The sequence below is a fragment of the Mustela erminea genome, chromosome 12 (assembly GCF_009829155.1).
Source record: "Mustela erminea isolate mMusErm1 chromosome 12, mMusErm1.Pri, whole genome shotgun sequence".
NCBI classification, from domain to species: domain Eukaryota; kingdom Metazoa; phylum Chordata; class Mammalia; order Carnivora; family Mustelidae; genus Mustela; species Mustela erminea.
Window position 1 is genome coordinate 22,937,057 of NC_045625.1, and position 26,789 is coordinate 22,963,845.

A 26,789-nucleotide genomic window follows, 5' to 3' on the forward strand; every position below is an offset into this window, starting at 1 on the left:
TATCTAATTTAGATCCCACCTATTCAGAACTTGTAAAACAAAGCCTTTGATTAGACTCCATTTTATGCTTTTGTGCTATCTGTGAGGATTAAACAAAACAGATTTTATTGATTTGACAGCAACTTAAGAAGTGTTCATTTAGATATTAATGATAAGTTAAATTATGACTTATACTTAAATAGTAGATCAAATACTATGAAGTTCTATTCATGAAAACAATAGTTTCCCCTAGTTTTTTTTTAATAGTAAAGTTCTCTCCTATTACAAGAACACATAAAATTTCATTTCCTTAAATAAAATTCTAATTAAGCCACCTCAAGACTAAGATTGGTTTTCCCTCTGAGGAATCAAATTTGGGGAATTTTTATTATAAGTTATAAGAAAAATGAAACTTTCAATGGGAAACAACTAAACACTTCAATAGCTCATAGCATTGGAGCTTCTCTTTCTTAAGTTCATGAGTAAACTCATAACAGTTATCAAATAGCTTCTTCATATATGGGGGCCTTGACCTCCAATGACCAAAATGTGTAAACAAATAAAGAGTTGCCAAGTTCCATCCTGGTAATGTGAAGTGTGTGGGGTTTTCTGTTGTTTGTTTGTTTGTTTGTTTTTTAAACCTTCAAACACTTGTTTCCTTTGCACCCTCTGTGAGTTGAGAATCCCGCTACAGAGAGATGGCATGCTTCACCTGGATAACTGAAATGCGCTTAATAAAGGTACTACTTTATGAAACCACGGGAAGAGTTCAGGGAAACCAACAGGGATGGTGAAACACACCAGGAGCAAACCAAGTGGGGAGATCAGCTATAGCCTCACCTGGACTTGAAGGAGCAAGGAGAGGGAACGGTCACCAGAACTAGGAGAGAACCAGAAGTAAAGTTGCAGCAAAGGGCTACAAGGCAGGACCTGTAGCCTTCAGCTGAGGAAAGCAGCCAGTGCCAACACCCTGTTCTACTGGAAGGGAGACCATAGAGTAAATATGCTGACCTCAGACTTCTTTGCACCTCTGGGTCTCCTGCTGGTGCCTTGCATTCATCCAACCCAACAGGAAACCAAAGGGCAAGAGAGCGAACTGATGTGGTCCACGGACGTCAGCCTCATAGGGCAGTAAGCAGTGGGGGAGCTAAAGGATGCATCTGAAGGGCAGGACAGAGGATGCCGACTATGCACACCTCCTTCAAATTTCCTGTACTGCAAAGTATTCATAAGAGCACTCACAAACTTATTTTGTCATACGCATCGCTAAGAACCAATTGACAAAATGATCTATAATAAAAACAAATTTTCCAATAACACCAACAATTGCTGATTTGTAATATTTTCATGTGGATGCAAGATTCACTGATTCTTTCACTTGGAGATATGGTAAAGGCAAATTTCCTCTCCATCTCTCTGAAACCTGCTGAAATGAATGAAACGTTGAAAAAAAATTATCTACTATGAAACTAGCAGAGTTGAGATTCCCAAATCACAGACTAGAAGAATTACCGGCCCTAAGGAGTAAAAGTTTTATTGAAACAGTGGACAAACCTAAAAGGTGATCCATACCTCCAGAGATTCCAAATCCTATTCAAAAATTTCTCTGTAAGTAAAGAGAGAGCTCACAGAACCCAATGCCAGAACGGGGAGGAGTAGCAACAGGTCATGAAAGACATGGGAAACATCTATATGGAGGGGCTGGTTCCGTACCAGCATGGTGGAACCGATGACACTTCTACCACGATGGTGTGAACTGATGGTGTGAACTCTCTCCTCTTTATTTTTTTTTTAAGATTTTATTTACTTATTTGACAGGGAGAAAGAGATCACAAGTAGGCAGACAGGCAGGCAGAGAGAGAGGAGGAAGCAGGCTCCTTGCTGAGCAGAGAGCCCGATGCAGGGCTCGATCCCAGGACCCTGGGATCATGACCTGAGCCAAAGACAGAGGCTTTAACCCACTGAGTCACCCAGGCATCCCTCTCCTCTTTATTATCAGTGAAAGCCTGAAGCTTAAAAACTTAATGAAGAGATCTAGTCTGCATGCATAGAGGATAGTCATAATCCGCCAGTCTAGCCATAGTCCGGAGGTTAGAGAGACAGCAGAAAAAAAGGAAAGTAACAATGACCTTTGTTGATGACTTGCCCCTTCCCTCCTGTTTGTAGATGCTAAACTAAGCCAACCACTTGATGACAAATAAGCACCAAATAGCTATCTGCCCCCGCCCACTCTGAGATACATATATACATGCACACACACACACACACACACACACACACACAATGTTTAGATAAGAGAACAAGTAGATTGTTTAATTGAAAGCCATAAAGAAAATGCCTTTACAAAAAAAAAGGAAAATAAAAATCTTTAGATCAAAGGACTATACCATTTTCCAGGAAAAAATTGACACAGTGACTTGCAGTGAGAAAAAGCACAGAGAAGTTATTAAACTTTCATGTTTAAAAATAATTCTATCAGCACCAAGGCCAAAAAAAATAAAAGAAAAGAAAAGAAAGAAAGAAAGAAATTGCAAGAGTGGGAGGGCAAGGAGGCGGCAAGCCAGCTACAAAGAGGAAATAATCAGGCCACCCTCACACTTTTCCAGAGCAACAGTCCATGCCAGAACACAATGGAACAATGTCTTGTAGAATTATGAAGGGGGATATACATGAATTTAATTTTACAAGGAGTCAATCTGTTTGTTCATAGAAGAAACAGAAAGGCATCCAGAATATAACACTCTTGGGCCCTGTTTGAAAACAGTACCTCCCCACTAAACACTAAGTCATCACAAAATGCTAAAGGAAGATGCAAGTGAGGAAGGGGCTGGTGGTGACCTTGACTCTATCCAGATTCAAGACGAACTCTAAGTCCACAAAGCGTGGTCTTCCTTCCCTGCAGCTCACTTCCTCACTTTGTTCAAGTCTCTCTCCAAACTTTCCCACTCAGAAACTTGTCTCCTGACTATCCGATCATCAATTACCTCCCTCATCAGCTTCCAGTCTCCTAATGCGTTTTAATTTTAGTCTCGACATTTATCACTTCCTGATGTTAATGTAGATACACACTGTATCTCTTCTATGAAATATAAGTTCTGTGAAGGAAGGACATTTTTCAGTTTGATTCACTGCTCTACTCTCAGTGCTTCCAACAGTGCCCAGTGCATAAAGGGTGCTCAGTTGATTGAACTGTGAGAATTTGGCTTACAATTCAAAATTGCCAAAGTTAAAAACTTTGAAAATGTAACTAACAATCTAACTAACTAATCTAACAATCTAACTAACAGTATAACTGCAACAAATGGTAAATGCTAAGTGATATACTCTGATTTCCTTAATGATAGGAATAAGAATACATTCAATAAAGTCAAAATTTGACAACAAACTCTACAAAAAAATTACTTGATCACTTCTTAAAGTTAACTAGGTATTTTAAGTTTTCCCTTTGTAAATAATTTTCACTCTCTTCCCAACTCAAGCTTGTTGTTTGTATTTTATGGCTCCCTAGTGCTCTCTGAAAAAAATGACAAGTAGTCCAGTGAGGCAAAAGCAAAGACGGTGACCACTGAAAGAATGGTTACATAAAGTCAGATGAGTCAAATATAAATGTATTACTCAGATATAAATATATAAGGTGGCTAGGGTTGTCAAGGATTTGAGGAAACAGGGACTCACACATTATTGGTGGCAATGTAAAGTGATAGAACATTTTTGGATACACTTTGACAACATATAGAAAAATTCATAATATGCATATTCACTCACTCAGCAATTCCATTTCTGGAAAGCACTATACAGATTCATTTGCAGGATGTACAAAGATGTTCACTGCAACATTGCATTTAATAGCAAAAAAAAAAAAAAAAGTGGCAACAAACCGAAATCTTCATCAAAAGAGACTGATGAACTACATTCCAAAAGTAAATGGTAATCAGCTAATAAAAGCATACATGATAGGTATGTATATATTGATATATAAAAGTATGTGCGATATATTTAGAGGAAAAAGCAAGTTACAGAACAACATATGTGGTATGATTTCATTTATATAAAAGGAAGTATTTAAACTTCTATCAGTATGTGTTTCCAACTCTACTTGCTTTGCATGGAAAATATCCGGAAGGATACCTCCAAACTGTTCACAGTAAGGCTCCAAGGACTAAGCCTTGGGGGAAAGAGAAAGGAAAAGGGGTTTATTTCATAAACTAAGCCCCCAAACATTTTAATTGTTGTAAAAAGCAAACAATACTTCCAACAAAAAAAAATTTTTTTTAAGACTTGTACATTTTTAAACACATTTTTTCAATGCCTACAAAGTGTTGAACACATGAAATGGCACACTTTGTGTAACGGATGGCAGACATAGCCAAGGAAAATGATTCAAGGTCATAGAGCACCGATAGTCACATTTAGATTAAACGGGAAGTTCCTTGAAGACAGGATCAGGTCACCATTTACTCCCAGTACCTATCACCGTGCTTGGCACATAGAAAATATTTGATAAGGAGCACCTGGGTGGTTCAGTAGGTTGAAGCTTCTGGCTTTGGCTCAGGTCATGGTCCCAGGGTCCTGGGATCTGGCCCCACATGGGGCTCTCTGCTCCACGGGGGACCTGCTTCCTCCTCTCTCTCTCTGCCTGCCTCTCTGCCTACTTGTGATCTCTCTGTCAAATAAATAAAATATTTTTTAAAAAAAAGAAAATATTCGATACATGTTTGTTGGATAAATGGATGAATGCATGAATGAAGACATATATGAAGAACCAGAAGTCAGCTGTGACTCAATACCCTTCCCACACTCATCCCTTCATGAGCCTTGATTTGTTTATGTGAAAGAAGAAACTTTCTTTGAGATACTTGTTGATCTCCTCTGCGTGCTTTAAAGTTGTCCTGTGGTATGGCTGTGTGAAAGCAGGCACCTGCCAGGTGAGGAGAAATGTCATTTCTACACCCCATCAGATAAGTTCCGAGGCTGCCATCCACGTTGTCAGACCCCAAAGCTTGCAGAGATGGCAACAATTTAAAGAGTTCCATGTAATATCCTCTGTGCCTTTTAGCTCCCATGCTGTTTGGAAGGCTGTGTTCTAGAGAAGTGTCCAGCAAAACCTATAGGTGTGGTACCAAATTAAATACTGCACATACTAAAGTTTGTCCCCATATATAACACTGATCTCACACTCAGCCCAACAAGGAGCACAGCCAAGTGTAATCAGTTAGGACCCTCTGCTTGCTATCTTTATTTTTTCCTATTTCAACTGAGATGCTCTTGTTTTTTTAAACCAAAAACGTTCATGAACAAATGATTATTTGGGGGGGGGATAATTTTATATTTTTAATTTAATTTAATTTTTTATTTTTTCAGTGTTCCAAGATTCATTGTTTATTTTACTCCAATTCATTTAAAATTAGTGACTTTGGCTTATTCAGAACTCTCAGGTACTGGCACACCACAAACGGTCTGGCTTTCAAAACTGATATCCCCTTCTCCTATTGCACATATCTGCAGTATACTGACGCTTGGCTATGACAACATATTTTCCTTCCAAGTTTTTTTTTTTTTTTTTTTTAGTTAACGTATAGTGTAGTATTGGCTTCAGGAGTAGAATTTAGTGATTTGTCACTTACATAAAACACCCTGCACTCATCACAAGTGCCCTCCTTAATGTCCATCCCTTCTTTCTTTCTTTCTTTCTGAGAGACAAAGAGAGACAGGTAGAAGGAGAAGCCGTTTCCGTGCAGGGCAGGGAGCCCGATGCAGTACTTGGTCCCAGGACCCCGGGTTCACGACCTGAGTGGGAGGCAGACACCCAACCAGCAGAGCCATTCAGGTGTCCCATCACCCATCCACCTCCCTCCATCAACCCTCAGTTTGTTCTCTATCGTTAATAGTCTCTTAAGGTTCGCCTTCTGTGTTTTTATCTTATTTTTCCTTCCTTTCCCCTGTTCATCTGTTTTGTTTTTTAAATTCCACATGAGTGAAATCATATAGTATTTCTTTCTCCAACTGACTTATTTCACTTAGCAATAGTTACTCTAGTTCCATCCATGTTATTGCAAATGGCAATATTTCATTCTATTGATGGTTGAGTAATATTCCATTATATATATAATATTCCCATTAAGTCTATGTGTTCCATTATGTATGTATATATATATCATTATGTGTAGATAATCCCATTATATATACTCCATTTTATATACTATACACACACACACCACATCTTTATCCATTCACCAGTCAGTGCACATTTAGACACTCTCAATAATTTGGCTATTGTTGATAATGTTGCTATAAACATTGGGGTGCATGTGTACCCTTTGAACCAGTATTTTTGTATTCTTTGGATAAATACCTAGTAGTACAATTGCTGGGTCGTAGGGCAGTTCTATTTTTAATTTTTTTAGGAACCTCCATACTGTTTTCCAGAGTGGTTACAACAATTTGCATTCCCACCAACATTGTAGGGGGGTTCCCCTTTCTCTGCATCCTCGCCGGCATCTGCCATTTCCTGAGTTGTTAATTTTAGCCACTCTGACTGGTGTGAGGTGGTATCTCATTATGGTTTTGATTTATATTTCCCTGATGGTGAGTGATGTTGCGCATTTTTTCATGTCTGTTGGTCATCTGGATGTCTTCTTCGGAGAAATGTCTGTTCATGTCTTCTGTCCACTATTTTTTTTTTAAGAAGATTTCATTCATTTATTTGACAGACAGAGATCACAAGCAGGCAGAGAGAGAGGGGGAAGCAGGCTCCCCGCCAAGCAGAGAGTCCGATGCGGGGTTCGATCCCAGGACCCCTAGGATCATGACCCAAGCCGAAGGCAGAGGCCTTAACCCACTGAGCCACCCAGGCGCCCCTTCTGTCCACTTCTTAACTGGATTATTTATTTTGAGGGTGTTGAGTTTGATAAGTTCTTTATAGATTTTTGATACTATCACTTTATCTTATATGGTGTGACACATTTTCTAGGCCATCCATTTTACATACCTTCAGTAGGAAAGTTAATTTTAGCTTTCTGAACTTGTAAGCTTAAAAGTTTTAAAAGACAAGTGATTATCTTCATGTCCATTCATAAAGCTTGTTGATGGCTCTGCGTTGCACTTAGCCACATCTCTAAACCATCCTCCCCTCACTGCCAAAGCTCTAACCATACCATCCTTCTTTCAGTTCTTCCAACCTGCCAAGGATCTCTCCTGCCTCAGGGCCTTAACACATGCTGCTTTCTCAGCCTAAAGGGTTTCTTCCCTCTACTCCTCACCTAACCAACTCCTACTCATCCTTTACATCTCACATTAGATATCAGCTCCTCAGAGAGGTTTTGTTGACACCTCAATCTAATCTGTATCCCCTTCCTGTTATTTTCTCTGTGCATTTCCCTCCATAGCATTTACTATACTTTTGCATTTATATATTCATTTGTGTTTACTACTTTAACATCGACCTTTTCATTAGACTATGAACTTCAGATGGTGAGAATCATGACTGCTTTGTTGACCAGGACTAATCTCAACAAATATTTGTTAGTTACATGAAAAAATAAAAGGACGAAGTGAGTTTTATACCCCCTTTTAATTGTTTCTCATAAACATAAGTTGAACACAATAAGTAAGAAGAATTGAGCCCCTATCTCACTGATATTTAAAGCAGCCTGTCCTACCTAAGATGAGATTCTGAGAGGGCTTAGATTGAGAGGAAGAACAGGATATGAGAAATTTTGTTAGAACCAAGACAGGAAGAGGTGGTATTCTGAAAGAAGAGAAAAAGAGTTTAAAAGTTAATTACATTAATGAAGCAAAGGAAGTGGGACAGGGAACAGATAGACAGTTGGAAATGCAGGAGGTTAACTGGAAGGTGAGAAGGACTTTGGAACGTCACAAGGGAACAGGAAAACCAGGGCCAAGGTTGATCAGGAGAGAAGCAGGCTGGTTGTGGCTCCTAGGTGGGTCCTGTGATAGGAGAGGAAGAGTGTGGGAGATCAGCACACCTGGAACAAAAACTTAGCTGGAAGATGGAGAGGAAAGGAGGGAGGGTCTGAGGAAGGAAACTTACAAATTCTTTAAGCTGTTTCACAGTTACTGAGCACTCCAGTTTTAATCCTGGAGATTGGCAGTACATTAGCATACTAATGTGGGATGGTAGAGATGAAAGTCACTGCCCTGGCAAGCAACCAGGGTATCCCGTAAGCGTCCATGGTGCGATGGCTAGATCGACATTCATTCTCTTATTAAGGACCGTCTCCCTGTCTAAACAAACAACAATGGCAATAAGAATAGAATATGTCAGGAGTGCCTGGGTGGCTCAGTGGGTTAAAGCCTCTGCCTTCAATGCGGGTCATGATCCCAGGATCCTGAGATCGAGCCCCGCATTGGGCTCTCTGCTCAGCAGGGAAGCCTGCCTCCCTTCCTCTCTCTCTGCCTGCCTCTCTGCCTACTTGTGATCTCTGTCTGTCAAATAAATAAATAAAATCTTAAAAAAAAAAAAAAAAGAATAGAATATGTCCAAGCCCAAGCTGTCCAGCTTCTGCTATGTATGCAAGGCTGCTATGTCTTTTGGTCACTTCTCCACACCTACAATGGCATCTTGAAAATTGTGTTACTCTTAGTTGCCCTTGGGGCATTAAGTTTCTTTATAAATTGTCTGGAGGGAGAAAAAAAAAAAACAGCTTGGTGCCAACCTGAAACCCCACAAAATGTTAATGGAGAATGCTGGAGACCACAGTAATAATAGTAGACAATAGATAATATTTTTAGATAATAGAGGATATTTATTGAGCTTTCTTTGTGCTAGGCTCTAAGACCATTATATGTATCAATTTGTTTAATCTGCACAAAAATTGCATGAAATAGTTATTATTCCTCTTTCCAGAAATGAGACCCAGAGAGACTGACGTCATTCCGCAAAGTGCACAGGGACTCAAGCCCGGCAAACTGATCGCAAAGACTTAATCATTAACTCCTTAAATCTGTATACACCTTACAATTTACAATGCCCTTTAGAAGAGATAGAAAGCTTATCCGATCCTCTCAACGATGCTTAAAAACTATGTCAAGAGCATCTTTGACTCCAATGAACACTCGGGGAAACTGAGGCTCAGAGACAGAAGTTACTGGTATAGGAAATCAATAGCACTAATACCAGCCAAGGGGTATTTCAACCAGGGGCTGAAACCTACAACTCCTCACTCCTAAAATGCCACACCGTCTCTTACTTCTGCTTTAGCAGCCTTGTTGGTGAGGATTAAATTGCATCTGCACAATCAGATACGCAGAAGGACAAAAGCTGCATCTAGGGTTTATTGGGTTTGACATGAAGGTCCTGCTACCCGAAAACCGGACGTTATCCCCAGGCTGAAATATGATTTCATGAAGCCCCAACATCAGGGAGTATCCGTGGGAAAAGAGGAGGCAGAGAAGCTGACCAAGTGAGCAGTATCTAATAGCCGACTCCAGAATTGACCCTTTCGTGGAGCGTCTCGCCTGTCACAGTGGCCCTGCTGCGGCAGCAGCCTGGGAGAGGGACCAGCCCAGAGATGCAAAGACTGAGAAAGAAACCCCAGTTCGAACCCACAACTGAAGCCCTTCATTGTGTCTTTTCTGGTTAACGCCCCTCTTGCCTCCCTGCCCTCTCTTCCCCACCCCTCTCTTGCTGTGCCCACGGGGCCAAACGTGGTAACTCAACCCCCAGCTGCTGCTCCTACCTTTTTGTCTCATTTCTCAATTAATTACCCCAGGAACAAATCAATTATTTTGGGTCCTCCGATGGTCTCTAGTAGCCAGGGCATTGCCGCTCTGGCTCATATTACCACGAACTCATCATCCTTCCTTCCATGACACGCTTCACACCGAACCACATTGGCTTCCGATCCGCAGTGACCCCCCCCCCTTTTTTTTTAACTGCAGTCCAATAATGCTGACATGGTTAGGAATCGGAAGTAATGGCTATTGCAGTCAACTCCCTGAGAAGCGGGAGCTTGGGGCAGGGATGGGGAAGCCTAGAACCTGCCTCCCTCCTTAGTAGTACCGTCCCCTCCGGAGGCCCTGCTGGCTGAGAGGCAGCGGCACAAAACCACGCATCCTGGGGCTCCTACCCCTTGGCTCCAGCCCCTGCGGCTGCTGCTATAGAAACACCAGGCGTACACACTGGGCTGAAATTAAACACCCATCCCGGACTGGGACCCGAGCCGGCATCGGCCTGCTGCCGCGGTCGCCATGGCAACATGCCGAGAGCAGGGCAGCGAGCGGAGAGCGCGGCGCGGGGATACTCACTCCATCGCGGGGCTCCGGGCGGCCCGGCGGCGCGCTGCTGCGGGGCTCACCGGCGCTGCTCGCCTCTGCCGGAGCCGGGCGCTCTGGCCGCGCCGCGCGCGAGGTGGAGCCGCAAGCTTCGGGAGCTTCTCCCCTCCCCGCCCGCACCCCCTCCTCCCCTTGAGGGTTGAAAGTGAACGCTCAGGCTCTCTCAGCTCCCAGCCTGCGAGTAAAACGGGAAGCAATTGGATAATGTTGTTCGCTGGGCGCTAGACAAGCCACTCCACTTAAATGTTTCGGGAGGGAGCGCGCTGGCAGCTGCGCGCCGGGCGGTGTGGCCACCAGCGCGCAGTGCCCGGGCGCTCGAGGCGCCAGGTGCGCCGGCGGCTCCCCTGGGACGGGCGGCGCGGCACTGAGGCGCTGGGGGTGGGGGGTGGGGACCGGTGGGAGGAGAGAGGGGCGGCTGCGGCGGCCGCACAGCCCAGAGGGCTCAGGGAAACGATTGAGTCATCCGCAAGGTTGCAGCTCTCGAGGCTTGGAAGTTGCGAAAGAAAGAAGCATCTAGCATCTAGCCGCTGCAAATAACAAGTACTGCCCCCAGCGGGCCGGGCAGGAGTTCGGAAACGCCATTGTGCCAGCCCGGCGGGCATCGGTCTGAGTTTCCCAAGGAAAACTCCAGCTGCGTGGCGGCGCGTTACTGCGGTGTGTCGTCCCTTCGGCAATCCCACGCCCTTCCTATCACTCCATATTCTGCGTGTTCTTGCCTAGTAGGAAGATACTGTCCAGCGTTACTTTTCCTAGTTCGTTCTCTGAAAACAATAGGTTCATTGAACATGTTTTCCCAAATTACCATGGCTCCACCCCAGAGTTATAAGCCTCCCTAGGGCATATATTCCTTCCTTATACGCCCCCCCCCCACACACACACACAAGGATTCCCTACTCCTAACGGTTTCCCAAATGTAAACCTGGCTCCCATCCAGGTGCCTTGCACCTGCTGCAATGAAGACTAGACGGGATAAGCTTTAGGCTTTCACCGTGTCTTGCTGCCCGGTCCCTCTGTCAGTGGGTGTCTGCCAGGCGATAAGGATGCAGCCCTAACCAGAGTCATCATAGTCCCTGCCCTAGTGGAGCTCACCGGCTAAAGCAGAAAGACAAAGCACAGAGAAAGAGAAAAATAAACATCACCACCGACTGAAAATACTGCTCGAAAAATTAAGAAATAAAATATCAAGATGAATGTCTTAAAATTAAGCTGTGACGATGATGACACAAATTCGTGAGTATACTAAAAAGCCCTGAATTGTACATTCTGGGTGAATTTTATGGTATATGAACTATATCTTAAAGCAGTTAAGAGAAAAATACTCCAATGGAGAATAAAAGGGAAGTGGGCTTGCTAAGGTCAGGTGTTCAGGAAAGGACCCCTGAAAACACTGACCTGAGAGGGGATGGGCTCAAAAGCAGCCCCAGCTTGCTGGGTGATTCTAGATGGGAAAGAGCTCTGCACAATCAAGGGGCTGGAAGGAGATGGGTGTAAAATATTCTGGGGGAATGCACTGCTCCTCTTTTCCCTCTGGAGAGTGAGCCACAAAGTTGATTTTAGTGAATATTCACAGGGCTGTTTTGTGGAAAGAGATTCTGGGGTATCGCCAGGTCTCCATTCACAGAGAATCTGGTGTGAATTTGGAGATCATAAGACCCTCCCTCAACCCATGTTCCTCCCAGCTACCATCTATCTTTACTCTTACCCTTCATAGTCAAGGTTCTTAAAAACATTGCCTATAATCGCCATCTCTCCACCCGCACCTCCTATTTGTTCCTGGTAGCTTATAGGATTAAACTCAACTGTGAGTAATTAAGAGTCTCAATCAGGAAAGAGATTTGTCTGCCTCTTAAAAGTTCAGTGATAAGCAGTCCTGGACTGCTTTAATATCTCTCAAAGAGCTAAGAGACCCAGGCTCCTCCAAAATGTTGGTCTGTCATTTGTGGTCTCCCTTCTTCATAGTCAGAGGTGGCTGCTCCAGCTCCAGCCATCATGTCTGCATTCCAACCACCACAAAGGTGGAAAAAGCAAAGAAGAAAGGGCTAAGGAAGCAGGCCAGCTGCCTCTTATGGAAGGCTTCCAGAAACTGCCTCAGGACACTTTCACTTACATCTTTTGGCTAGAATTCAGTCACATGGCCATATTCAGTTTCCAGGGAGACTGGGCAAAACAGTCTTCATTCTGCATAGTCATGAGCCTAACCAGAAATTCAGGGCTCCATTCCCATGAAAGAAGGAGAAAATGGGTATTGGGGGCAAACCAGCATTATTTTCTTACTCCTTAACCCTTAACAATCCAGCTTCTGCCTTTCCCATACCGACACTACTCCCTATAGAGTCGCTAATGCTAAATGCAATGGCTATGTCTTGGGCCTCTTCTACTCATGACTTATGAGCAGCATTTGACATTTTGACCACTCTTTTTTTTTTAATATTTTATTTATTTATTTGACAGTGAGAGATCACAAGTAGGCAGAGAGGCGGGCAGAGAGAGAGGAAGGGAAGCAGGCTACCGGCTGAGCAGAAAGCCCAATGTGGGGCTTGATCCCAGGACCCTGAGATCATGACCTGAACCGAAGGCAGCGGCTTAACCCACTGAGCCACCCAGGCACCCCTTGACCACTGTTTTTGTATTTGCTTTTATCCCCCACTAAGTTGGTTTTATTGATGCATGATTTATATACAGAATTCATTCTCTTCAGGTGTACAGGTCTAAGAGTTTGGACACATTATACACTCGTGTAATCACCACCATAATCAAGATAAGGAACATTACCATCACCCCCAAACAGTTCCTCTGAGTCCCTGGATAGTCAGTTCCCTTCTCCCACCTCTAGCTCCTGGCAACCACTGACCTGATTTCTGTCTCTGTGGTTTTGCTTTCCAGAATGTCATATAAACAGTATGTAGCCTTTTATATTTGCCTTCTTTCACTTAGCAAATGCTTCTGGGAGTCAGTGTTGTGTGTAGAGGCAGTTTCTTTTCATTGTTGAGTACATTATACAGATGGACTTCAATTTATTTATTCATTCATCAGCTGATGAGCTGATGAATATTTAGATTATTTCCAATTTGTGACAATCACTAATAAACTTCTATAAACACTCAAGTACAGGGCTTTGTGTGAACATATGTTTTCATTTCTTTTGGGTAAATACCTAGGGTCACACCTACCATTCTGAAAAACTGTCCTAGGTGACACCACATTGCCATAGCTCTAGCACCTGTTCTCTGATTCTTGTCTTTTAGATGTTAGTGTTCTGTGTTCTGCAAGATCTGGTCTTAACTCTCTTTCCCTCTGACCGTACATACCCTCCCTGAGCAATTTTATCTACTTCTGTGGGTTTAATTAGCTGCTTTTTTGGTGTTCATTTCTAAAAGTAAATCTCAAATGCCCATCATTCTTCTAATCTTCAAAATGGAATATCCAAAGTCCCTTGTAACATCTTCACAAACACTTCAAATCCAATATGTCCAAAAAGCACTTTTCATTTTCACCTGTAAATCTCCTTCTAGTAACCTGTACACTATCCTAACAATAGAGAGGGAAATGTCCATGCAGAAACCTGAGCACCTTCTTTGATTTGTCTCCACTTGACCTCCTATATCCAGTCAATCAGAATTTTTCCAGGCTACCTCCTGAAGAGTCACAGAGCCCATTCATTCCTGTCTATCCCACTGATGTTAATAAAACAGCCTCCCTTCTGGCTTTTTTGTTTCTAGTTACATCTTAAGGAGTTCCAACTCATCTAACTGTACAGCCAGAGCAATCTTCCAAAGACACAAGATCTAATCATATCGTCCCCTTGCCTAACACCTTTCAATTGGCATCTCTCAACTTTAAGATAAAGGTCAGATTTCATTGCAGGTACACCTTAAGTTGTTTGAAGTTAGTCTCTTCACTAATATAATTTTCAAATGCAGTAGAAAAATAAGAATTAATTCATTTTACAGGGCTGGCCTATATCTTTTTAAAAGACACAAACATATCATCTGCTACATTTAACTGCAGGAAAAAATAACAGACTTTAAAGCCAAACTTTAAACTTTAAGACTCTGCTTAAAATTCCAGCTTGCCCACTTATTAGTTTTGTGACTTGGGACATATTTCTTAATCTAATTCATAGGTTTCTTCATCTATGAAATGAGGACAATAATGCTTATCTTTAAGGGTTGGTTTGAAATTAGATACAGTGTATACAAAATGTCTAGCACAGTGCCTGGTATTTAGTAGCTACTCAATTAACAGCAGCATAATAAGCTATTATCATAATTATTATTGTCACCATATTATTATTACATAGCATCCTTCCTCTGAAATCCTAAACATTGTGCAGCTCTATCTTCACAACATCCCTTTACCCCTGAAGAAGTGAAACTGATAAAGGTGTAGACATGGTGAAGATCAACTTGTTTATTCTTTTTGATGGAATGAGAATGTTACACTAGACGACATATTATTTATTCTTTAAAATGATATAGATATATCAATAATATAATATAGTAAAGTAGTATACATAGCATAAAAAGTAACAGGCTATGGCTATGTGGATATACCAATACACACATTCTTTAATGGTTTATTCATTTAGTTGAGCTCACCAGATACTATTAGTACACCAAATACACATTAACACCTCTCTAACTTGGAAGTCAATACCTTAACAACTTAACCCATCTGAAATTTAGTCTAGAACCAGGAAATAAAAGAGTCATATCATAAAGTCCATGTTATAAATTATTATTCTTAACCTCCTTAGGGTTATAACCTCCTTGAGTATCTGGGAAAAACTGTAGACCCCTCTCCCAGGAAAAACATAAGGTGGCACAAACTCACATTTTTCTCATAATATCAGGTGGTTTGTAGATGCCCTAAAGCCCACGCATTCTTCATGGACCTCAGACTAAGTTCTACCTGCCTGGAGTTTGCCACTTGCTCCCATATACATTGTTTTCTATTTATCCTGTGATTGTCTTGTGGGACTTATTATCCCCATTTTGTAGGTGAAGAAACTGAAGCTTAGAGTAGCTAAATACTTAACGGGTTCACATGTCAACAAGAGTCAAATTCACAAACAAAACCAAAGTCCTCAACCTCCTGGTCTAAAAAGAGAATATGCTGGCTGAGAGAAAACCCAACATGATTTCTATCTAGGCATAATGCATAAGCTTTAGAATTAGAATTCTTAAACTGGGGACCATGGCTGGGCTTTGGGGATCTGCCTCAGACTACAGGCAGAATTAGGGGCTAGGAGCGGTAGGTCAAGTAGAGAGAAAATGTCCATGCCTCTCACCGTGTTACCTTAGTGTTCCTGATTCAAAACAAACAAAATTCTGAATAGGACTACTTTGGATATAATACTTAGTATATTTGGTTAACTGGTGTCTGGATCACTAGAATTAGAAATACACAATTTGAAGAGGTTGGAGAGGATCAGTAAAACTGTGATTTTGGGAAGTAAGAGCTAAAAAATGAGGAAGAAACATATGAAAATGGACATAGGACAACAAAACAGAAACAATGTGGAATCATTCAGTGTAGGAACTGACAGTTGTCTACATCAAAGTAGCTCCTGAGAACATCACAGAATAATCATTTTCAGCACCTGTGTTTAAGACTGAACAGGCTTTCAAATGTTCCCATTCATATTAGGTTGTTAATGTTTATCTTTCAGCTAGGCTAACATTTAGTTATTTGGAAAGTGCATCAGGGCTCCTGTTCCGTCTCATTTCTCGTTAATGTTTGGTTAATGGAGATATTACTATAATTTTAAAGGTCTAATGGGGGAGGAAGGGAATAAAAATAGGCACAATCATTTTGTCAAGCTTAAGGCATCATTCAAATACATTAACAAACCCAAAGCAAATCATTAGATTGATCACTAAAATATAAAAACAGGCACTTTTCTAATTTACCTGACATTACTGGATTTTAACTCTATTCCTAGAAGTAATAGGACCTTTGGAGCTTTATGTAGCTTTTATATTTCATAACATACTGCTTTACCTTTTTACTTCCATGTTACTATTTAGATATATGTGGGAAAGGAACATCTCTAACAGAAACTGGGTATTTGTTCATCTAGACCTATACATGTGGGGGGTGGAGGAGTGTAATTAAATAATTTACTGAGTTTCACTGATCTGTAGATTTCCCACTTGGCTTATAGAGCTGGTGTGAACATGGAGGAGGCACTACTAGACTCCATGCATCACTCTTCTTCCGCCATTAATAAGTCCTCTCTAAAAATAGGTCACCTCAAATGGTTTCTTGTAATTCTGATGCTCTATAGAATCAGCCCATAGACTGTGACAGGAAGGATATTGGCAAAATGCAAGGAGTTCTTTTCTTTGGTTAAATAGAGGCAAAGGTTCTAGAGAGAACCTTCTAGAGAAGAACCCTCATGGTCCTTCTATTGACTTCTCTATATATTTATGACTATGCTCAGACAACACACTAATAGCACTGACTTCTGGCTCATGGGTGGTTCTCAGAATCACAGTCTATTGACAATGGAAGGAATTCTGGGGGTTACCTAGTCCATCAGCCAACACAAACTTCTACAATTGACCTGGAATCATCCTTCTCGCTGAAACACATTTATTGTTTTCTTTTAAAGAGCTGAAAAGGCCTATTTGTTTTTTGTTTTTAGAATCCTCTCACCCACCCACAAAATGACGTATGTGTTCAGAACAGCCCATGATTATGTACGTACAGATGGAGCAAGAACATTTATTTCACCACTGCCAAGTCTGACCTATGATGGAAGACGAACAATGACCTCTCAGAGATCACACCGGTGACACCATGGACTCAACAAGGGGATTTTGCCAAGGAAAAGCTGTCCCTTGACCACACATTGGAGAGAAGCCAGTTCAGTGTCACCAAGCTACACTGCACACTGGGAAAGCTATGAGCCAGAAGACCTTGGTGATGTTTGATAATAAGGCCACTAATACTTAATTGAGCAAAATTCTATTAGCTCGATCATTCATCATACTGAATGAAGCTGGAGAAGTTATTTGGTTACTTGGTGGTATCTTTAAAGGTTGCTTATCTATACACTCAATGAATATTCTCATCTCCTGATACAAATATTAAATGTCAATGTTAAAAGTTACACTACCTAAGAAGAAACTCAACATTTTTTTTGGAACCTGTTTTGAGGAAGATCATTAGAAAGTTGAAAACCATTTTTCCCTTCTGAGAATTGGAAACTTGGATTTATTCTTGAGGCAAAATGTTCTTTTGCTCTAGGAAAAAGAAATGCAAGTAGAACATTTTACTTTTGCAAATGCAATCAAGTACCCATTAGAATGTAAGACCTATGGGGACAGAGATTTCTTCTTCTATTTTGTTCACTCATATGTCCCCTAAAGCAGTGACTAGCACATAGCAGTCTCTGCATAAATATTTGTTAAATAAAATAATGGAAAAAATCATCTTATGTAAGACACCAAGAAATTGTACTTTCTTTGATATACCTTTTATCAAATCCAAGTCTTTCCCATAGAAATATTTCTTTCTCTAGGTATGCATTGACTGCCCCATATAACAGTGTTTGATCCTATCTCAGGGATCAGGGACATGACCCATTCACACAAGTACACACACACAGACACACACACAGACACACACACAAGATAGGCAAGAAAGTATGCAGATCTATTTCTCTTGGATGCTGGAGAACATTTTGAAAAGGAATGAGATAATGCTGAGGTAGTAAAACTTGGTCTAGATTCTCAGTGTTTCACCTATTGGTATCACTATTCATACTCAATTGGTATTGGCATTTGGTATTAATACTCAGTAAACCTAGACCTTTGGCATATGTGTGGGGCCAAGAATTGTGTTTCATGTCATTCAGGGGGTAGGAAAAAAAAAAACACTCCAGTAGGTAGGGTGGAGTTTTTCAAATGAAGGAATTATATCATTCCATCCTCATCATCCTGGGAATGGGTCAGGCTTGGGATGGAAAATCTGAACCACAGAGAGGAAGGTCAGCAAGTGGTTAAAGGAAAGATGGTGTCAGGTACTGTGGTCAGAACTGGGGCTATAATGGTGCTTGAGACATGGTGTCTGCTCCTAAGTATCTTAGGGTTCTATGGAGGAAAGATGTGTTTCCAATCAAAATTGAGATACAGGGTGCCTGGGTGGCTCAGTGGGTTAAGCCGCTGCCTTCGATTCAGGTCGTGATCTCAGGATCCTGGGATCGAGTCCCGCATCGGGCTCTCTGCTCAGCAGGGAGCCTGCTTCCCTCTCTCTCTCTCTGCCTGCTTCTCTGTCTACTTGTGATCTCTCTCTCTGTAAAATAAATAAATAAATAATTTTAAAAAATTGAGATACAATACTGTGATGTGATCACAAAGGTGAGGATGAGTAGGGAAACAGGAAAAGCTTGCTGGAAGTCTGATGCCTACACTATGTCTTTAAGGATGAATAACATTTAACCAGAAGTTGTGTGTGTGTGTGTGTGTGTGTGTGTGTGTGTGTACACATGTCCATGTCTGTGTCTATGTGTCCAGGAAGATGGGAAAAAGAAAAGATTTTCCAGGAGAAACCAGAAAAATCAAAGACAAATAAACAAGACTCAGAAGGGTGAGTTCTACATATTTCTGGCATGTACTGGAATGTAAGGCAAAGAGAAGGACCACAGTATGCCTCAACTTCAGAGGCACCATTTACATACAATCCAGTGTAACAATACCCGATACCCGATACCCTGTGGGGTTGTGCAATGAAGGGGTCCTGAAGGAACTGGTTAAAGGTGAGACTAAAAAAGGTCACCAGAGGTAAGCAGTTAAGCAGAAGCTTAACTAAGGGACAGGATGACACTGGCAAACACAATACCTATCCTTACCTCCAAATCACAGAACATCGAGGCAAGAGGTATTTACGGTCTCTCTTAATTTATAATTCTACTTCCTCAAAACTTTTGGGATGCACACAGAATAAATAGAGTCATTTTCATGATTGACGCAGCTGATTTCAACTGTAATCACAATTTATGATCTCCATGTTTCAAATAGTTTGGGTTTCCTCCCCTCTGGGACATTGAGAAAGTATACTGTGATGTGGAGGAAGGTGTTCTCTGGAGGTTGTGCATGAGGCCTTCTCCCCCTCAGTCTTACGTTATTGCTTCCGTGTCATGTTGGCAAGGCACTGGCTCTCCATGACCGCTTGGATGATGGATTTCAGGGTGGACAAGCCTGAAGGCTGGAAAGCTAGTTCAAAAACTGCTGCAATCCTTTAGACAGGAGATGATAAGGTCTTAAATTAGGGCAGCCGGAGTTGGCATGGAAAGGAAAGAGAGTCAAGAGATAGGCCAGGGTGCAGAATGTGTGGGCAAGAGAAAGGCATCACACCTGATTCTCACTGCTCAAATAACTCACTGACAGATGAGAAGACCAAGTGAGCCAGAGCGTTCGAGAGGAGCCTGCAGGTGCCACCAGAGGATTCTGACCTCAACAAATGAGCAGCTTGTCATTTCCTTCTAGACTAGGAACACCTCGTATTTTGTTGTGTGGTCTATGAAATACCCTGAGCTGCTCACAGCAGAGCTGTGCGGAGACGTTAGGAGAGGGGAAGCAACGTCTGAGAAGAACTGAATTTAGTTTTCTACAATATACTGTTCCAGAGGTCTATGAAAGTATAGGGTCAGAGGGCTCAGGGAAAGTAACTGAAGTAACGGAGTACTCAAAATTGGGCTATTCGGTTAGGCGTTAGTCTAGAGAACTAGGAAAGTTACTCCCAATAAGAAATCCTTTGACTTTCGGGTAACGAACGTTCTATCAGTAGAAACATCAACAATTTAGGTCAGGCAGCCACTGAAGCCACGGGCCACTTCTTCCCACTAGACCTCCATTCTCAGATAAAACTTTTATTTTTTTAAGATTTTATCTATTTATTTGACAGAGAGAAACACAGCAAGAGAGGGAACACAAGCAGGGGGAACAGGAGAGGGAGAAGCAGGCTTCCGGCTGAGCAGGGAGCCCGAGGTGGGGCTCTGTCCCAGGACCCTGGGATCATGACCTGAGCTGAAATCAGATGCTTGATGAGCCATCCAGGCGCCCCTCAGATAAAACTTTTAAATATCTTCCTTTGAACCAAGTAAACCATAACCAGCCTCTCCCTCCCGTTACCTTTGCCAGGTGCTCACATTCACTGACACTCCCAGAATTCCTCTGTAAGCCAGATACCATCATCATACCACTGGCTTAAATGCTCGCGAGTGTCTTGTGCAAATCCTTTCTTCCCAGTTTCTTGACCTCGTCCACCCAGCAACTTAACTTCCATTCCACTCAAGCCACTGGCACTCATCAGGTTTCACCATGAAATGCCAAATATGAACATGACCTACTTTTAAAGGATAAAGATAAGTCCTGTTTTACTTTTCTCGAATTTCTAGAATCCATGTTTTCCACATCCCCTTTTCTTCCTTCTATTCCTACAAACTTAGTGCAACTTGAAAATAGCAGGAGGTGGGGAGGGTACTCCTGGGTTGAGGTCCAGATCTTGGGAAAGAGATGGTACCGCGGTATCTCCACACTCTTGATTCTCCTTCACAAGGGCATACATTTGGGAAACAGAAGTAGAGCGGAGGTATGGGGCAAGGGTATGTTCTCTCCTTGCTTCCCAGAGCTAATAATATTCTTGGTCCTGGAACTCTCAGAGGGGAAATGGAAGCATACCTTGGCCTCTTTCCAGTATTCTTGGGAATATGCCTGCCCACATCTCCAATGTGTCCACTGAGGCTGACACCAATGCAGACCTGGACAGGAAACGTCAGTCAGTGAGAAGGTCCAAGTCAGGATCAGGATACGATTGTCCTTTACAATCTTGGTTTTAAGGAATCAACAGTGATGGGTTTGAATTTCCCAAAACACATGGATGTCTCATAGCTTCTTGCAGAGTCACGTGGTTTACTGCATGGCCGTTTAGTGATAGATTGGGGGTGGAGGGTGCTCTGGGCTTCTTTAAAAGATGTTGGTTGTTAGGAATGGGGAGAGGTCAGGGCATATACAAGTTTTCTTAGGGGAGTTATAGGTTTCTAGACAAGTCAAAACAAGCTACTTAATGGGCCTGTAAGCAGATGAGTGACAGGAGGGGAACGGGGGTATTTTTCACAGAACTCAGAGGTGGCAGCAGTCCCTACAGCTTCTTCTCCTGGAGATCACTGGCTCAAAACCCAGTCAAAAAGATGTTGACTGTAGAAGCACCTGGGTGGCTCAGAGGGTTAAGCCTCTGAGCCTCATGACATGACCTTCGGCTCAGGTCATGATCTCAGGGTCCTGGGATGGAGCCCCACATCAGGCTCCCTGCTCAGCGGGGAGCCTGCTTCCCCCTCTCTCTCTCTCTGCCTGCCTCTCTGCATACTTGTGGTCTCTCTCTCTCTGTCAAATAAATAAATTAATTTTTTTTAGTTTTTTAAAAATTTTTTAAAAAAGATGTTGACTGTAGGGGTCATATACAAGATGGTGGCCTGAAGCACATATGTCCCATTGTCAGACACTCTGCCAAGGATGGCCTTTCCACCTCCCGTGCTGTCCTTGAAGCCTCCCAAACCTACTCCCCCACTCTCCAGGTCCCCTGCCTTCACCCATGGTTTTATTTAACACTACAGATAACTCTTCCCCAGGCACTCTTTTTAATTTGAGCGCTTAAGCAGCTTACAAAGATGAACTTGATCTGTGTTTGTCTCCAACAATACAAATAACTTCCCCTTTAAATTTTTTCATATTCATAAGCATCATTTGTGCAGCACTCCAAAACCAAAACATTAGAAAGTGTTTGAAAAGTTTAAACAAAAATAGTGGGCAAGGAGAGGCTGGCTCTAAAAAGTGAAATTGATCTCAAGAACCCCAGAACCTCTCCCAGCCTTACAATCCTCCTGTGGTGGTTCAGATTTCCATGGAGGGCAATTAAGGACCAAACATATTTTCAAGCTCTCTTTATCATCCTGTGAGTCTCTGATGTTCAGATTCAGACACTGTGACTGGTCTTGGGGAAAATATTTGGGTACTGGTTAGTCTTTGAAATAATATCAATTTTAAATGAATATTAAAGTTACAGTATAAAGTTGCAAATTGACCAGACTAAATGTAACATCGTACAAATCATAGGATTCTCCCATCCAAATAAAATGTTAACAATCAATGCTTTTTAGAATAGTTCTGACTTTCTTTGCTCTAAGGCAAAAATGTTCTAGACTATGTTTTGCTTCTGTGCCACGTGACTATCAATTTCTTTGTGAAAATTGAAGAGGTCTTTGTCTGATTGGCTCTGGTCAATAACCAAAGCCAAGTCCATAGAGAGAAGGGAAGGACACCAGACCCAGGGGCAATCTGAGTCAGAACCAGGGAACTCGAGGAAGGGCAAGGTGAGAATACCAAGAAACCCAAGAAATCTCACTAATGACTGAGTCAGAGTCCAAGGAAGTAGAGTTTGTTACATGAAGAGTCAAGCAAGTTCCATGGGTCCTCCTGCAACCATTTCACAGGTAAGAGCACAGGAAGAGTTTGGGGTGTGGAGTTATTAGTGCTAAATGTAAAGAGTAAGCTTTTCTGAAAGTTGGGACCATCGTGATTTTTTTAAAAAGACTACTTGTTTGAGAGGGAGAGAAAGCACAAACAGGGGGAGCGGCAGAGGGAGAGGAGAAGTAGGCTCCTCCCAGGACCTTGAGATCATGACCTGAACAGAAGGTAGACGCCTAACTGACTGAGCCACCCAGGCACCCCTGGGCCATATTGATTTTAACACACCATAGCCCATTCTACCTTCACAGAATCCTGGAACCCAAAAGCATCATGGTTTCTTGTAAGCATATGGGTCATTTGGGACATTTTCTTTGGTTTTAATCTTAATAGCTGAGATTTTCTTCACTTCATAAAGTGCCTCTAAGAAGTCATTACTTTTTTACTTTTATTTTTATACCTCACAGAGAACTCTATAGTGGAGAAAAAAATCACAGCCAACTCTGAAGACATATCCATAATTGGTAGAGATGTTAACTCTTAAACCTCTAGTAGAGTGGCTATCTGAAGAAAATAAGCTAGAGATAACTATATATATATACACACACATATACACATGATATATCATTTATATATCATATATATGACATCATACATATATACATATTATGAACTATCACTTCAGAATTATCACCAGAGTTGAATATAGTCAAGTCAAAACAAGGATGGTAGCATTGACTATAGACTGGGCAGGAAGAGCAAACAAATAAGTAAATGCAGAAGGGTAATAGGAGCCAGGTTTCTGAGTATCTGAAAAAGGATCAATAAATACACAAAGAGTGAATATCAGAATGAAACCTGGAATTAGAAATATTGGTGTTAATTCAAGGTCTTTAATATACAGATAGGTAGATAAAGAAATTAATACAGACACAAATGTGTGCATAACTCATGTGTATATGAAATATAAGCATGCAAACAAATATTCATTCTCTCTTGCTGTGTCCACAAAGAGAGGGCCTTGGAACAATAACACCCCAATAAAAGTAATGTGAGGACACCAAGTCCCCAGATGTGGGTTTCTGGATATTATTTTCCACTAAAGGCACCAAAACCCCTTGGAGAAATGACTCAGAACTGGGACTAAAGAAGTACAAGGTGATCCTGAAACAACTTACGCCAGAAACCGAAGAAGTACTTGAAGAATGAAGAGCATGTCAGAAGGACAGAAGAACCAACCTGGACTGATTTAGCCTCAGGGGAACAACTGGGGACAACAGAAATAATGATGGAAACAGACTATAACCCATCAAACAAAATAGAAATCCATGAGTCAATAGTAATAGAAGGAAGGGAGGCACAGAGGGAGAGAAAGAGAGAAAAAGAACACAGTTAAGCTGGATGACAAATGAGCTATTGCAAAGAGAACTCTGCAGTGGAGAAACCTGGAAGACACCATCTTAAACCAAGTGACTAAAGTGAACATCACCAGTAATGGGACCAAGTGACACCCTGTACCACCTGATGGGATGCTGTGAGAACAAGCATCACTTCTGGGATATTCCTGCTGAAGATGCTTAACCTGTGTTAGTCATGACGAAACATCAGACAAATGCAAACTGAGGGACACTCTACAAAATAACTGACCTATAACCTTCAAAGGTGTCAAGGTCATGAAAGTCAAAGCAAGAGTGAGGAAATGTTCCAGACTAAGGGACCCAAAAGAGATGTGACAACTATTCTGAACTAGGTCCTTTTCCTATAAAGGATATTATTAGAAAGTTTGCGTGTGGACTGAGGATTGTATAGCAATAACATATCGAGGTTAATTCCCCAATTCCAAAGGTTGTATTGCAGTTTTAGAGAAAAATGGCTTTGTTCGTAAGAAAAACTGTACACATTAGACAGAGTGATAGGGCATTGGGCTGGCAAATTGCTCTCAAATGGCTCAGGAAATAAAAGTTCTTTGCAATATTTCCAGCTTTTCTATATATTGGTAATTGTTTCATCTGAAATGTATAAGACTATATAAATGTATAATATAAATGTGTAAAATATAAATATACACAATATATAAAGTTTGCCATCTTAATAAGCTGTAACAATTCCCTTGATAAACAGCTAAAATATCCATTATCTTGTATATGCACATTTATTTTTTTTTAAAGATTTACTTATTTGAGAGAGAGAGAGAAAATGGGGGTTGGGGGACACTGGGCAGCCTCGAGCAGACTCTGCACTGAGCCCAGAGCCCAGCACGGGGTTCCATCCCGTGATGCAGAGATCATGACCTGAGCCAAACCACGAGTCAGCCACTTAACCCCCTCTGCCATCCAGGCACCCCTCATATTTTGTAATACGTTATACCAGTATATCAGCTTTTTCTATTAATTGCTATCTTTAACGAAAGCAGCCAACTTTTTTCTCCTGATACAGAAAACCTGAAACAGAAAAGCAAGAACTAGCTATTTTTGTCTACAAGTAACGTATCTCTTTCTATAAAGAAATTACCTTTTAAATTTTAATTTAGTTGAACACATGCTTTTGTAATTTTATCATCTTAAATAAAGGAATGTTAGTTTACATAACCAGCTAAACGAGTATTAAGAATTTAGGAAACTCAAATTAATTAGGCTTTTATGAGAAAATATATCCAAGACTGGCATAAAGAAAAGAGATAATGTTTTTAAATAAATTTATTAAATCAGTCTAATTTTCAGAGGCATTTTGTTTATAAATATTAAAAGAAGCTATTTTCTATACTTTTATATTACCATATGTTAAAACATCCAACACGTTTAAAAGCAAATTTTTCCATTTGATTTTTGAACCTAGTATTCAAGTCTGTTAATGAAACTTACAGTTAAATCTTTTTCTGAGTTACAGCTTTAGCACGAAAAACTTTTTATACCGTCAACTTACTTAAGTCATACTTAGAATTTTTAGTTTCTCTTACTTGACATTTATATAAGCACTTAATATTTTGAAATTGTAAAAGCTAACTGGAAAAGGCACATGCTCCATTAGATTTTAATGAACCTTATAATCTAATTTATTAGCTATCTCTATAGGTAGACAAAATATATCCATTTATTTGCTCAGAAACTGATTCATATTTCTAAGCTGGGAACTTGTATCCATTCTTATGCAAGTTAGAGGAGCTAATTGTGACAAGGAGCAGACTTTAAAGTGGAAATGTAGATGCCATATTTGTTAAGGATACTGATCAGCTAAAGAATAGAGGCATGCAATTGATCATCATTTGTTCCTTTTGGGAAGCATCAGTGTCAATGTTGTGAAACCTTGTGATTTTCCTTCTAATTATACCAAGATAGTCTCTTTTCGTTTTTATCTAATGCCCCCCCATTTTTTTTAAAATAGTGACAAATCTTTCTTTGGCCTTATTTTATAAGTCCTGAAGACAGTAATTCTGGAATTATTTAGTCATTAAAAGAAACATAATCTGACCACTGAATACTCATTTCCGAACTAGAACTAAAAAAGTACAAGACGAGCCTGAAACAACTTGTGCCAGAAAGCAAAGAGATCCAGCGTCCTTTTAATTCTGGTACAGCAATTTTCACTTTGCAGATATTGGCACAATTGGGTCCAGAACAAATGCACATGAAAAATTACCAGCGGTTTGAAAGAAGGAAAAAAAGGTTCTGATATTTGGAATCAGAGGAACCCAAACAAACAAACCAAAATGCATAAATAGAAAGAATGCAGTCGATAGCAAGAAAAACCCCAAGAACTTTTCAATCTTGCATTCTCAAGTACCAGGCGCCATTAGAACCTCCAAGCAAACAACCTATGATGGACATGGATACGATTGCAGATGCCCTTCAGCTACCACTTGAGAGAAGTGATGTCATGGGCAGGCCAGAAAATTAAAACCCAGACTCCACCATTGCTACCACCAAGGTAGGTTCAATCAACCCTGCTCAAAGCAAAGCAGGAACCAGACGCAGAAATAGATGTGGCCAAGAATCAGAGTCAGCATGTAAGAGGCAGAGAGCACAATGGCCACACAAGATTTATTACTGG

The 26,789-nt window shown here is 41.2% G+C and overlaps 1 protein-coding gene across 3 annotated transcripts in view; it reads right to left on the minus strand.

The window, feature by feature from the left end:
• PALM2AKAP2 (PALM2 and AKAP2 fusion) overlaps positions 1-26,789 on the minus strand; it is a 481,551-nt gene that overhangs the window by 433,836 nt on the left and 20,926 nt on the right. Inside the window, exon 1 of one of the 3 annotated variants that reach the window (XM_032306709.1) lies at positions 10,246-10,265. The exons of 1 other annotated variant lie outside the window; for it this stretch is intronic. In XM_032306709.1, the coding sequence (XP_032162600.1) occupies positions 10,246-10,250 (5 nt within the window). In that variant the 5' untranslated portion in view covers positions 10,251-10,265. Of the gene's footprint in view, positions 1-10,245; positions 10,706-26,789 lie in introns of those variants that run through there. One more of the 3 variants, XM_032306721.1, reaches the window with a different exon arrangement.